Source organism: Sapajus apella, unplaced genomic scaffold (assembly GCF_009761245.1).
Source record: "Sapajus apella isolate SASKATOON/1434 unplaced genomic scaffold, GSC_monkey_1.0 scaffold26, whole genome shotgun sequence".
NCBI lineage: Eukaryota > Metazoa > Chordata > Mammalia > Primates > Cebidae > Sapajus > Sapajus apella.
Window position 1 is genome coordinate 25,329,422 of NW_022436966.1, and position 15,248 is coordinate 25,344,669.

Here is a 15,248-nt window from a genome sequence, read left to right on the forward strand (position 1 = left end):
AAAAAAAAAAAAAAAAAAAAAAAAGTACCACTTCTTGCTTACTCTGCTAGTAGGTTTGAAAACCTAAGTAAAAAGGATGCTAGCTGTTGAGATTCTAAGTAACCTAACTTAACCTACAGTCCAGGGAAGTACAAAAGTATACATGTATGTATAATAAAATACATATATACACACATATATAAAACAAGGTATCTTGTTAATACACCCTTCCCCTTTTTCCCCCCAATCATCCTCCTAAGAGAAATAACTGAATGCTTGCAATGTCCCACCTCCATCTCCTCTTCCTCTTCTGGCTCTGAGGGCTCATCACAAACCGCCAATTCAAGTCTCTTAATCTTGTCTTTATTTAAGGCTTCATCTGCACGTTGCATTGCTCTCAGTATTTCAGGTTTTGCACTGTAAAAATGGCCTCCCTTCTGGGCTTCCTTTGATTTTGAACCTAGAAAGAAATGTATTTATAAATAATAAGGGCTGGGTGCAGTGGCTCACGCCTGTAATCCCAGCAGTTCAAGACCAGCCTGGGTAACATAGCAAACCCCATCACTATCTATCTGTCTGTCTACACATACATATATATACATATATACATGCTAGGTGTGGTGGCTCATGCCTATAATCCCAGCACTTTGGGAGGCTGAGGTAGGTGGACCACTGGAGGTCAGGAGTTCAAGACCAGCCTGGGCAATGTGGTGAAACCCCCATCCCTACCAAAAAAATACAGAAATTAGTTGGGGGTGAGGGTGGTGTGCGCCCTGCAGTCCCAGCTACTTGGGAGGCTGAGGTGGGAGAATCACTTAAACCTGGGAGGCAGAGGTTGCAGTGAGCCAACATTGCACCAATGCACTCCAGTCTGGTTGATAGTGCAAGACCCTGTCTCAATGGAAAAAAACAAAATTTACATACACACACACACGCACACACACATTTGTTGGCTGGACACTTGACTCCACCTACAACATTTGCCCTAATGAACAAGAATGACAACAATTAAGTATAATTTGCGGGCCGGGCGCGGTGGCTCGTGCCTGTAATCCCAGCACTTTGGGAGGCCAAGGCGGGCAGATCACCTGAGGTCAGGAGTTTGAGACCAGCCTGGCCAACATGGTGAAGCCCCATCTCTACTAAAAATAAAAAATTAGCCGGGTATGGTGGCGTATGCCTGTAATCTCAGCTACTCGGGAGGCTGAGGCAGGAGAATCGCTTGAACTCGGGAGGCGGAGGTTGCAGTGAGCTGAGATCGTACCATTGCACTCCAGCCCAGGCAACAGAGCGAGACTTCCTCTCCAAAAAAAAGTGTAATTTGTAGTGTGCCATTACTTTTTATTGATATAGATATCAATAAAGCACACAAGGAATAAATATTCAGGGAAAAACTACTGGTGAAACTAAAATCACCAATTTTATCTCCTTGAAGTTGCCCTGTGTGGTCACCGAGGACTACTTAGTTTCTCTTATAATGACCTGGGTCTACAGCCTTAAACAGGTGGGCATACCTCTTCAAGTGAGACAGAAAATTTAAAAGGGGTTTGAGACCATTTCTTAAGAATGTACTGGCCAGGTACAGTGGCTCATGCCTATAATCTCAGCATTTTGGGAGGCCAAGGCAGGTGGATCATGAGGTCAGGAGTTCAAGACCAGCTAACCAATATGGTGAAACCCCATCTCTGCTAAAAATGCAAAAATTAGCCGGGCATGGTGGTGTGCACCTGTAGTCCCAGGTACTTGGGAGCCTGAGGCAGGAGAATCGCTTGAACCCAAAGGGGGCTGAGATTGCAGTAAGCACAGATCGCACCATGGCACTCAGCCTGGGTGACAGAGTGAGACTCCGTCTCGGGGGCGGGGGGACAACCCCAAACTTCAGGAAGACAAAGACTATACTGTCAGTTAAATGCAGCTATGAGTTTGTCTCAAAACTAGATCAGATATGTCTAAATGGATAAAAGAATAACCAACCAATGTGCTACTGTAAGGGCCTTTACATTTTGAAAGGGTAGCTTAGTTCAGACTCAATGTGTTAAAATTTATTTTCTCAAAACTGTTCCATCAAAATGAAACATTAGGGTTGGGTGTGGTGACTCACACCTGTAATCCCAGCACTTTGGGAGTCCTAGGCAGGTGAATAATTTCGGGTCAGGAGTTCAAGACCAGTCTGGCCAACACGGTGACATCCGTCTCTACTAAAAATATAAATATTAGGCCAGGTGCAGTGGCTCACACCTGTAATCCCAGCACTTTGGGAGGCTGAGGCGGGCAGATCACCTGAGACCAGCCTGACCAACATGGAGAAACCCGTGTCTGCTAAAAACACAAAATTAGTTGGGCATGGTGGTACACCCAGCTACTTGGGCATGGTGGGTGAGGCTGAGGCAGGAGAATGGCTTGAATCTGGGAGGCAGAGGTTGAAGTGAGCCGAGATCACGCCATTGCACTCCAGCCTGGGCAGTAAGAGTGAAACTCCATCTCGAAAAAATAATAACACAAAAATTAGCCAGGTGTGGTGGTGTACACTTGGGAGTCCCAGCTACTAGGCAGACTGAGGCGGGAGGATCACCTGAACCCAGGAGACAGAGGTTGCAGTGAGCCAAGATGGCACCACTGCACTCCAGCCTGGGTGACAAAGTGAGACTTCATCTCAAAGCCACTGCACTCCAGCCTGAGCAACAAAGTAAGACTCCATCTCAAAAAACACAAAAGGAAATTTTAAGCTGCTCTGCTTTAAAGAAAAACCCTTCCTTAGTAATTTCATTATAATATTAAATGACACTTCTAACCACTGAGCAAAGGTTAGGTGCAGAAGATCCCGTCTAATGGTTTATAATTAGTTATTCTTTGAAGTATAACGAGAGATGTCTCTATTCTGCCCAAATTTAATAACTGGAAAAGAAACAAGTTTGTGTAAATTTAACAGATCAAAACATTACATATTTCCTTCTTTCTATACATTAAAACTACCAGGACAGCCTAAATTTCCATGGAATTGGCAACTTTTATGTGCTGCCTAAGATTAGGACCAATTTCTCATTTCTCTGAAGGGTTGCACCAAAGCTACAGACTGCACCAAGCAAAATCAACTGGAGGGCGGGTGAGTGAACTTTTCCCAAAGTGCCTATTGCAGCTGCAGTCTGCCTCAACACATTATCTAGTGATATTTCGAAGAATTCTTGATCAAGTCTCTACAAATCTAAAAAATCTCAATAAAAAAAGGCCTACTTTTTTCACCATGCCTCTCTGTCGATTTATTAACATACATGTATTGCGACAATTGGGAATTCTAAGGGACAAAGAGCAGTATTCACAGCGATATTTTTATAAGATAATGACAATATAAACGAAAACATTTTATTGATCTCTTTTTAAAAGTCATTCTGGGCCGGGCACGGAGGCTCATGCCTGTACTCCAAGCACTTTGGAGGCCAAGGTGGGCGGATCACCTGACGTTGGGAGTTGAAGACCAACCTGACCAACATGGCGAAACCCCGTCTTTAAAAAAATAAAAATAAAAAAGAAATAAAAAAAGAAATTCAAGTGGCTCACGCCCGTAATCCTAGAACTTTGGGAGGCCAAATTGGGCAGATCACTTAAAGACCAGGAATTCAAGACCAGCTTGACCAATATGGTGAAACCCCATCTCTATTAAAAAGTACAAAAATTAGCTGAATGAGCATGGTGGCAGGCACCTGTAATCCCAGCTACTACTTGGAAGGCAGAGGCAGGAGAATCACCTGAACCCAAGAGGCGGAGATTGCGGTGAGCTGAGATTGTGCCACTGCCCTCCAGGCTGGGTGATAAACCGGGACTCCATCACACACACAAAGTCATTCTGCCAAAGATTTTTTTTAAATCTCAAAATTGTTCCCGGAAGAGACCTCATCTATCAACAGGTTCGATGAGAGCTCATTTTTATTTATTATTTTGTTTTTGTTTTTTGAGACTGAGTCTCGCTCTGTCACCCAGGCTGAAGTGCAGTGGCACGATCTCAGCTCACTGCAACCTCTGCCTACCGGGTTCAAGCAGTTCTCTGCCTCAGTTTCCCAAGTAGTAGTATTACAGGCGCCCACCACCATGCCCAACTAATTTTAGTATTTTTAGTAGAGATGGGGTTTCACCATCTTGGCCAGGCTGGTCCTTAACTTCTGACCTCATGATGCACCCACCTCAGCCTTGTAAAGTGCTGGGATTACAGGCACCCCACCTGGCTTTTTTTTTTTTGAGAGTCTCGCTCTATTACCCAGGTTGAAGTGCAGTGGTGCCATCTCGCCTCACTGCAACCTCCACCTCCTGGGTTCAAGCGATTCTTCTGCCCCAGCTTCCCAAGTAGCTGCATTACAGGCATGTGCCCCCAAGCCCAGCTAATTTTTGTATTTTTTTGTAGAGACAGGGTTTCACCATGTTGGTCAGGCAAGTCTCGAACTCCCAACCTCAGGTGATCTGCTTGCCTTGGCCTTCTAAAGTGCTGGGATTACAGGCGTGAGCCACCACATCCGGCCCCAAAGCAACCCAAATGAGATGATTTTATTTTATTTTATTTTATTTATTTTTTTTTGGAGACAGAGTTTCACTCTTGTTACCCAGGCTGGAGTGCAATGGTGCGATCTCGGCTCACTGCAACCTCCGCCTTCTGGGTTCAAGCAATTCTCCTGCCTCAGCCTCCTGAGTAGCTGGGATTACAGGCACGCACCACCATGCCCAGCTAATGTTTTGTATTTTTAGTAGAGACAGGGTTTCCCCATGTTGACCAGGATGGTCTCGATCTCTTGACCTCGTGATCCACCCGCCTCGGCCTCCCAAAGTGCTGGGATTACAAGCGTGAGCCACCGCGCCCGGCCTGAGATGATTTTAAATATAAGTAAACAGTATCAGAAAATAAGTTACTTTAGCCAGATGGCCCAACTATTTGGGAGTCTGATCAGGAGGATCACTGGAGGCCAAAAATTCAAGACCACTCTGGGCAATATAGCAAGATCCTCATCTCTAAAAAAAAACTGTTTAAAAATTAGCCAGGTGTGGCTGGGCACAGTGGCTCATGCCTGTAATCCCAGCACTTTGGGAGGCCGAGGCGGGTGGATCACAAGATGAGGAGTTCAAGACCAGCCTGGCCAATGTGGCGAAACCGCATCTCCACTAAAAATACAAAAAAATTAGCTGGGCATGGTGGCTGGCGCCCGTAATCCCACCTACTCGGGAGACGGAGGCAGGAGAATCACTTGAACACCGGAGGCGGAGGTTGCAGTGAGCGGAGATCATGCCACTACTGCACTCCAGCCTGGGCAAAAAGAATGAAACTCCACCTCAAAAATAAAAAATAAAAAATTAGCTGGGCGGCCAGGTGCAGTGGCTCATGCCTGTAATCCCAGCACTTTGGGAGGCAGAGGTGGGTGGATTACTGGAGGTCAGCCTGGCCAACATGGTGAAATCCTGTATCTACTAAAAACACAAAAATAGCTGGGCATGGTGGCATGCACCTGTAATCCCAGCTCCTCAAGAGGCTGAGGCAGGAGAATCCCTTGAATCCAGGAGGCGGAGGTTGCAGTGAGCTGAGATCACGCTACTACACTCCAGCCTGGGAAAAAGGAGCAAAACTCCGTCTCCGTTTAAAAAAAAAAAAGCCGGGTGACATGTCATGTGCCTGTAATCCCAGAGACTGGGGAGGCTGAGATAAGAGAACTGCATTAAAAAAATAAATTTAAAAAGCCGGGCGTGGTGGCTCAGGCCTGTAATCCAAGCACTTTGGAGGCCAAGGTGGGCAGATCACCTGAGGTTGGGAGCTCAAGACCAGCCTGACCAACATGGTGAAACCTCCCCTTTTTAAAAAAAATAAATAAATAAATAAAAAATAAAAAAAAAAGAGAGAGAATTGCTTGAACCCAGGAGGCGGACGTTGCAGTGAGCCGAGATCACGCCCCTGCACTCCAGCCTGGGCAACAGAGGAAGACTGTGTCGAAAGAAAAGAAAAGAAAGGGAAAGGAAAAGAAAGGAAAGAAAGAAAAGAAAGAAAACTTGTACAAGAGACACCTTGCCCAAGTGAGGCTAAACATGCAGGACTGTTGATGTCTGTGATAAATGAGACTGGACCTGGGAAGAAAAAGTTATGGTTCAGAAGCTTGGTGTGAAATTCAACTCAGATGTGCTGATGAGTGAGTAGTTTGGAGGCCAGGCAGTGTACCTCTCCATCTTTCCTAGATAATGTCACTGAGCTATAAGCTATGTATCCTGATGATATTAACTTTTTCTTGGACCCTTCAAGATGGGGAGACAGTTTAATTTACCCTTATTATATTAAGGGTATAATATTGCTGTAAGTCACTCAAAGGACAGAAATAAAAATTCCATTCTACAAAACAAACCGGCTAAAGACCAGCTACATGTTTCATTCGTTTCCCAAGCCAGAAGCTTTCACAACTGCCACCCTTGGAATTTGCTGGGGTAAAATAGGCTTAATTTAATTTCACCATATGGGCCAGGTGCAGTGGCTCAAGCCTGTAATCCCAGGACTTGGAGAGGCTGAGGCGGTCGGATCATGAGGTCAGGAGTTCGAGACCAGCCCGACTAACATGGTGAAACCCCCATCTCTACTGAAAATACAAAAGTTAGCTGGGCATGGTGGTGCATGCCTGCAATCCCAGCTACTCAGGAGGCTAAGGCAGAAGAATCGCTTGAACCCAGGAGGCGAAAGTTGTGTTGAGTCGAGATTACGCCACTGCACTCCAGCCTGGGCTACAGAGCAAGACTCCGTCTCCCAAAAAAAAAAAAAAAAAAAATATTTTTCACCGTATGGGAAGTCTCACACCCCCACACCCACACCCCCACACCCACACACACCCCCCCCACACACACACAGAGCAGTAGTGACTCTTACCTGTATATGGCTTTAAGAGCCTTTTGCTAACCCAGCCCCTTGTTGGGCTGTCATCAAAAAACTGTACATGAACACGAACTGATTTCCCTTTCTCGCGGATGAATGTTCCATCAAAGGGGTGGTTGTAAACCAGACAAGGCCACCAGGGGTAACCCTCCATCTTGGCCCAAACCAAATCTCCTGGTGAGAAGTCACAACTGTTGCCAAAAGGAAATACATAACTTAGTTAATATTTAGTCAAGTTTCCTTAAAGGCAGTTACCTACAAACAAACAATTCCAAGAAAAGTATCATTAAGACTCCTTTGAAGTCTTCTGGCATTAATATTAAAGCATAGAAATTCTAGAATATAGTCAGATATTCAAGCCATTTTAAAAAAGCAAGCAAAATGATATCATAATGCATAATTAACTATGAAAACAAACACACATATAGTAAGTTATGTTATTAGGGTGAGAAACTTTCTCAGAATCAAAGTTTAAAAACCATGCAGAATTTTGGCATAACGATCACAGGAAAAAGGCATGGAATCACGGTATATGCGCTTCAAATTAGTTAGTGTCACCTACACAATATGGTATGTACATATCAGAAACAGGATCTAACTCACAATATAAAGCATATTGATTATATAATTTACTAATTAGGTAAATTATCTAATTCATTAGACTTGCTTGAAATCTTTTCCCAGCTATACTCCTGTGTATTTCAAAAGCTACCTAGCACTCCTGCTACAAACTAGTTTTACGGGAAAAACTCAAGTCAACAATTGAGTGCCTAATGAGCCAGAGGACATATTGCTACAAAATCAAAAACAGATTTAGCCCTGTGAGTTTTCAGGAACAAGGAGGAGGAATCTAAGAAAATACAGAAGAGGGGGCCGGGCGCGGTGGCTCAAGCCTGTAATCCCAGCACTTTGGGAGGCCAAGGCAGGTGGATCACGAGGTCAAGAGATCGAGACCATCCTGGTCAACATGGTGAAACCCCGTCTCTACTAAAACTACAAAAAAATTAGCTGGGCATGGTGACGCGTGCCTGTAATCCCAGCTACTCAGGAGGCTGAGGCAGGAGAGTTGCCTGAACCCAGGAGGCGGAGGTTACGGTGAGCCGAGATCGCGCCATTACACTCCAGCCTGGGTAACAAGAGCGAAACTCCGTCTCAAAAAAAAAGAAAATACAGAAGAGCTGCAGAAGAGTGAAACAGAATACAGAATGCAGAAGAGTAATAGAGAGGCCACAAACTGCTGATAATCCCTAAGTATTAGATACCTAGGCCTGCTTAAAGGTTTCACTGAATAACTTCAAAACTAAAATAGGCACATAAGAAGAACATTTAGACACTTTTGAATAACAATTAGCCCACTGAAACCACATGATTTAGACCAAATCATGAAATATAAAGTATCCCTTCCTTCAAAAAAAAATATAAATATAGGCCAGGTGCAATGGCTCACGAACGTAATGTAAGCAATTTAAGAAGCCAAAGAGGGAGCTCACTTGAGATCCGGAATTCAAGGCCAGCCTAAGCAATATAGTAAGGCGCCGTCTCTACTTAAAATTTTTAAAAATTAGCTGGTTTGGGTGGCATGCACCCCTGTAGTCCCAGCTACTTTAGAGGCCGAGGAGGGAGGATCACTTGAGCCCACAAGTTTGAGACCAGTATGGGCAACACAGTGAGACCCCAACTCTACCAAAAAAAAAATCCAAAAATAAAAAAGAAAGAAAGAAAAAGTCTGGAGGCAGTGACTCATGCCTGTAATCCCAGCATTTTGGGAGGCCGAGGTGGTCCAATAACTTGAGATCAGGGGTTTGAGACCAACCTGGCCAACATGGTGAAGTCCCATCTCTACTAAAAATACAAAAATTAGCTGGGAATGGTGGCACACGCCTATAATTCCAGCTACTTGGGAGGCTAAGGCAGGAGAATCACTTGAACCCATGAGGCACAGGTTGCAGTGAACTGAGATCACGCCACTGCACTCCAGCCTGGGTGACAGAGCAAGATTCCATCTCAAAAAAAGAAAAAAGCAGTATATAAAATGCAAAGACTCAAAATTTCCTGAATGCTAAAAAGCTTGAAGAAAAAGAGCACTACTAAATATCCTGAGCCCAGGAAACAGTGGTTTCTGAGCCAAAAAGATAAAACAGGTAGTAAAATGCATTGTGTAACAAAACTAAAAATTTTAAACATTTCTCTACATTTTTATTCACTCAGTGCTAACAAAGAAAATCCTTTAAAAAATTTTTTTGTGTGTAAACTTGAATTCTTTAAAGGTAATTTAAAAATTTTATCTATGGTAATCCTGCAGTTTTCAAGAATCCCAAAATAGGCCAGGTATGGTGGCTCACACCTATGATCCTAACACTTTGGGAGATCTCTTGAGAGCCCAGGAATTCCAGTCTGGGCTACACAGTAAGACCCTGTCTCTACAAAAAATTTAAAAATTAGCCAGGCATGGTGGTGTGCAGCTGTGGTCCCAGCTACTCAGGAAGCTGAGATGGGAGGATCGCTGAGATCTGCCAATGTACTTCAGCCTGGGCAACAGAGTAAAACACTGCCCACCACTGCTCCTGACCTCCAAAAACACCTTAAATTATGATGTTATGATTCTGCAAGTGCTTTTAAAGCTTTAAGTGATGTCTTAATGCCTGGTATTCTTGGGGTTTTTTAAGACAGTTGAGAAAACCATTAAGAGGAAAAGGTGACAGCTCACAAAATAAATGTAAAAACTGATATAATAAAGCAATGACTTTGTCTAAATATACACTAAACAGAACTTTTTTTTTTTTGAGACAGGGTCTCGCTCTGTCACCACGCTGGAGTGCAAACGGCACCATCTCAGCTCACTGCAACCTCCACCTCCCGGGTTCAAGCGATTCTCCTGCCTCGGCCTCCTGAGTAGCTGGGATTACAGGGGCCCACCACCATACCCAACAAGTTTTTGTATTTTTAGTAGACCGGGTTTCACCCTATTGGCCAGGATGGTCTCAATCTCTTGACCTCATGATCTGCCTGCCTCAACCTCCCAAAGTGCTGAGATTACAGGCGTGAGCCACCATGCCTGGCCACTAAACAGATCTTTTAAATTTTGCTTTAAAATCATATTTTTGCTTTCTCTGTAGTCTACAATTTGGTGTGAATTACTAGTTGTCCCTAAAACATATAATCAACATTTTCACCAACTTTTAAAACTATTTTTGGGAGAACAGCATCTCACTCTGCTATCCAGGCTGGAATGCAATGGCATGATCGAGGCTCACTACAGCCTCAACCTCCTGAACTCAAACAGTCCTTCCATCTCAGTCTCCCAAGGAGCTGGGACTACAGGCATATGCCACCATGCCTGGCTAATTTTCATATTTTTTTGGAGAGACAGGCTCTATCCATGTTGGACTGCCTCAGCCCCCGCTAAGTGCTAGGATTACAGGCGTGAACCACTGCACCCAGCCTCCCTGTTGATTTCTTAAATAAAACCGATAGAAACATTAACCATAGAGAAAATAAAAGGACAATTCCATATTACAATCAATAATTTATTCATCAAAAGATGCCATAAGGCTGGGTGTGGTGGCTCACACCTGTAATCCCAACAGGTTGAGAGGCTGAAGTGGGAGAACACTTGAGACCAGGAGTTCAAGTCCAGCCTGGGCAAGCAACATAGTGAGACCTCTATTACTCAACAACAGCAGTAACAACAATGCCATAAGCTAAATCAAAGAACTCATTGTGGAAGACATTTACATCACACACAATTGACAAAGAACTGGGGAAAAAAAGAAACAGCAAAAGACAAACACTTCACCACAAAAGGAAATCTAAATGACGAACATTAAAATGGTGGCTCAAGCCTGTAATCCAGCACTTTGGGAGGCTGAGGTGTGTGAATCATCTGAGGTCAGGAGTTCACGACCAGCCTGGCCAACATGGTGAAACCCTGTCTCTACCATAAATACAAAAAGTAGTCGGGCATGGTGGCAGGCACCTGTAATCCCAGCTACTTGACAGAAGAATTGCTTTAACTTGGGAGGCAGAGGTTGCAGTGAGCCGAGACTGCACTCCAGCCCCGCGCAACAAGAGGGAAACTCCCTCTTAAAAAAAAAAAAAAAAAAAAAGACATTCAACATGTTTTAAGGCTTTAATGATTCATTGAGTAATCCAAATGTCTCTGTAGCTCATCAGACTGTTCGTGATTGGATCTCTCCAATGCTCCCTCCTCCTCATTCAGCCTACCCACAATTTGCAGATCTTCCTCTTTCTGAACCAGCTTCCCATTCTAACTATAACCTGTCTAACCCTATTTGTCCTTCTGGTTTCGGTTGACAGAGCTGAGACCCTAGCCTGACCCACATCCTCTCCGTCCCCTTTCCATTTGGGAGTCCAGAATTGCCTCTTTGCTTTGTCCTGTTCATGGTGGTATCCAGGATCGATAATGCCTAATGCTGTGCTCAACAAAGTGATCTAGACACTGAGATTTCTTTAGAAACCTGGTATCAAATACTCATCTTTCTTGAATACCCTGGAATCTTCTCCATAATGAGAGGTGAAGTGTATACAATGTTTTATTTTTACAAGTCTCAAGAAACAACATATGCTATTCAACATGAATGTAAAGTACATCCTTACAATAAATACACCCCTTTGGTTTGGAGTCAACAATTCATGCTCGAGTAAACATAAAGTGTCATGCTTTTTTTTTTTTTTTTTTTTTTTTTGAGATGGAGTCTCACTCTGTCGCCAGTCTGGAGTGCAGTTGCGCGATCTCAGCCTACTGCAACCTCCCGCCTCCCGTGTTCAAGTGATTCTCCTGGCCTCAGCCTCCCAAGTAGCTGGGACTACAGGCGTGTGCCACCACGCCCAGCTAATTTTTGTATTTTTAGTAGAGAGAGGGTTTCACCATGTTGGCCAGGCTAGTCTGGAACTCCAGACCTCAGGTGATCCACCCTCCTTAGCCTCCTAAAGTGCTGGGATTACAGGCGTGAGCCACCGCTCCTGGCCACACCATTCCTTTCTAACCATGAGTCTGCCTTTGCGAATGCTGGCTCTGTTCCCCACAAGCAGATTCTACTCATGCACAACTATATATACTTAAATTGTAGGAAACTGTCACTTAAACAAGGGCAACATTACAATTACACTTAGAAAAATCTCAGAATTTCTATAGGACACTTTTAAACTCAGGGAATGTGAAATCCATTACTCAAGACCACTAACTAGCGGCCGGGCGCGGTGGCTCACTTGAGGTCAGCAGTTCCAAGACCAGCCTGGCCAACATGGTGAAACCCCGTCTCTACTAAAAATATGAAAAATTAGCCAGGCCACAGTGGTGCACGCCTGCAATCCCAGCTACTCGGGAAGCTGATGTAGGAGAATCGCTCGAACCCGGGAAGCGGAGGTTGCAGTGAGCCGAGATCGTGCCACTGCTCTCCAGCCTGGGCGACAGAGCGAGACTCCGTCTCAAAACAAAAACAAAAAAACCACTAACTAGCTCTCTTATCTTGAATGAGTTTTTTCTGAGCCTCTATTTATTCATTTGTTCAAATAGCTACCATTGAACTCTGTGTTTTAATATCTGGCAAACGGTAAAAGCGAGCTTTTCAAAATGTCGCCCGCTGCCCGGATAAAAAACCCTGAACAGGCCGGGTGCGGTGGCTCACGCCTGTAATTCCAGCATTTTGGGAGGCCGAGGCGGGCGGACCACCTGAGGTCGGGAATTCGAGACCAGCCTGACCAACACGGAGAAAACCCGTCTCTACTAACTATACCAAATTAGCCGGGCGTGGTGGCACATGCCTATAATCTCAGCTACTCGGGAGGGTGAGGCAGGAGAATCGCTTGAACCCAGGAGGTGGAGGTTGAGGTGAACCGAGATTGCGCCATCGCACTCCAGCCTGGGCAACAAGAGCTAAATTCCGTCTCTAAAAAAAAAAAAAAAAGGGGGGGGGGGCCTTGAACTGCCCAGAAAGTGAGGACAACTCCCGGCCGGCTTCCCTGGGGTGGCGTCCGCACATCTTTGCCCAGGGCCAGATTAAGGCCTCTAAAAGTCTACCCTCAACTTCGAAAACATTACATTGCCCCATAAAATTTACACTATTTCATAAAAGAAAATATTTTCCACTCGACACGAATTTCCACGTGCGTCAAAATATAGCTTCTATTTTCATTTATCTTGGTGCACGTGCAGTCTACCTACGACGGGAAGACCCGGCCAGATCCCAAACACTTCGGCTCCCCTCCCCGCCCCGCCCGCACTCCGCCCAATCAAGCCCCGCGGTCCGCACAGCGACCGCCCCCCACCCCCGACCCTGAGCTCTCAGGTCGCGGCCCAACCCCTTGGCGGCCCCTCACCCTGGCGGAGGGCCCACCGTCCCCACGGCGTCTGGGCGACTGCGGCTCTTAACTACCCAAAAGTGTCTACCCTGAAGACTACTGGAGCCCCAACTCACTACATCCGCGCTGGCCGAGGAACCTCCTTTCGCACCCCAAGCCACCTGGCTCGCGGCGTTCTGCCTCCCGCAAGCATTCCTCCTTCCCGCCACCCTGCCCCCACTCCGCACACCAAACCGGCTCGGCGCCTTCCCCTTCCCGCCCCACCCCCACTTCTCCCACCTCCCGGGACCCCTCCCCACCGCGAGCTGCGCGCCTCGTCCCTTCCTTCTCCCAGCCCCCCACCTGGCGGGACGCGTTTCCTCCCTCCAAAGCTCCCGAACTCTCCGCGTCTCCTCTCCAGCCCTCTTCCTGCACAGCCTCTCTCCTCTAACCCTGTTTACAAGCTACACCACGAAATGCTCCAGACTCAGTCCCTGCACTCCTTTAAGCCACCTCTGGGGCCCTGCCTCCGAGCCCAGAGCCAGGCCGTGCCCCCCCACAAGCCCCTTTGCGAGCCTCCCCTCCCCGGGTTCCGAGCAACCCGCCGCTATGCCCCCGCCTTCGACCCCTCCCGGTACCTGGTGGGGGCCGCAGTCGCTGCGGATCTCCGCAGACCTCCGTTGAGGTTCTTCGCCTTGGGCGGTGACGCGGAGCGCGCCAGGGGCCTGGGCCCAGGCCCAGCCTCGCTCCAGGCCGCATCCTCTCGTGGAGAGGCCCGGGTGGCAGCGGCGGCGCGGCCGCCTTCCCGTGAGGCCCTGGCCGAGGCCTTGCTGGCATCACTCAGCGCCGGAGACTTGGGGAAAAAGCTGTACAGGGTGCTCTGTCGCGACATAGCGACGGCCAGTGAGGCCCAACCGTTCTGTCGGACAGGGCGCCCAAACGCACCGCATCTACCGCGCGCCTTCTCCTGGCGGGAAACCTGGGGGGGAAGGCGCGCTCCGCTGGAGGTACCCGGGCCCCAGTGGCCAATCGACAGACGCCTCGCCGTGCGGGGGCGGCACGCGCCAAGCCCCGCCCCCGGGCGCGCGGCGACGCAAGGAGGGGTGGGGCCGGCACGCCGACCAGGGAGCGACCCGCGCTGAGCCCCTCTTTTCTCAGGCCGCTGGCCGGTCTGGGCCGGAACATTTCGACCCGATGATGGTTGCAGCTGCGGGGCTAGCGGGCTCGGAAAGCCCTTCCTCTCTGGAGCGGAAGCGGGGAAGCTGGGGCGCGCAACCGCTGAGCTGGGGTAGCCGGGGTGACCCGACGGGCCACGGAAAGGGGCCCGCGGGGAGAAACGCGCCGGCGCTCGCGTGACCTCCTGCCGTTAGAGCACTTTCGCAGGAGCCGGAGCGAAAGGGACCAAAGTTTAGTTAGCAGTTCACCTTCACGTTGTAGTCTCAAGATTCGTACCGAGCAGGCACTTGGTAAATGCTAAATGAATAGCGTAATAGCATTCGTTAGCGATGCCCTTTACTTGTGTATGGTAAAAACCTGCAGCTGTGCAAAGCCTTCCTTTGCCAAGCACTGATCCCAGCATTTTACATCTGGTAACTAAATCTATCGTCTCAATAACTGAGGTAGGTACTTAAGGGCCACAGTCCGTTATCTGAGCCCTTTGACCCAGGTGTGTCTTTGCAGGATTTTTTTCAAATTTTAGAAAGCTAAGAGGCTATGAGAATAAAAAGCTTCTATTCAAATTCAAGAAACAAAGTGGCAGACAGACAATTCTTTGTCCCATTATCCCAAACTAAGTAAATATGAAATCCAGAATGCCAGAAACCAGCCCCAATCAGCAACAGCTGTGCATTGGTAAAAAACTATGTAAGTTCTTTGCCTTGTTCGTGGAGACCGTTCTGCCAGAAGGTTCTCCGTTGCTTGGCTAGTAATAAAATCAACCTAAAAAAAATATTGCCAAAGGTGATATGTGCTAACAAATAAAATACATACCGTATTCTCTTCACAAATTTGCATTTCATCCCTGTGCAGGGGTCATTCCAGTTTGGTATAAGTGCTGCCCAAGCAAGCACAATTAAACCAACTGTTT

General features: G+C 46.9%; 1 protein-coding gene across 1 annotated transcript in view; it reads right to left on the bottom strand.

The window, feature by feature from the left end:
- Positions 1-14,180, bottom strand: part of MSH6 (mutS homolog 6) — a 25,161-nt gene extending 10,981 nt beyond the window's left edge. The window contains exons 1-3 of the mRNA XM_032292179.1: positions 13,801-14,180; positions 6,857-7,053; positions 270-439 (exon numbers count right to left, since the gene is read on the bottom strand). Of these exons, the coding sequence (XP_032148070.1) occupies positions 270-439; positions 6,857-7,053; positions 13,801-14,054 (621 nt within the window). The 5' untranslated portion in view covers positions 14,055-14,180. The remainder of the gene's footprint in view (positions 1-269; positions 440-6,856; positions 7,054-13,800) is intronic.
- Between the last annotated feature and the right edge of the window lie 1,068 nt (positions 14,181-15,248).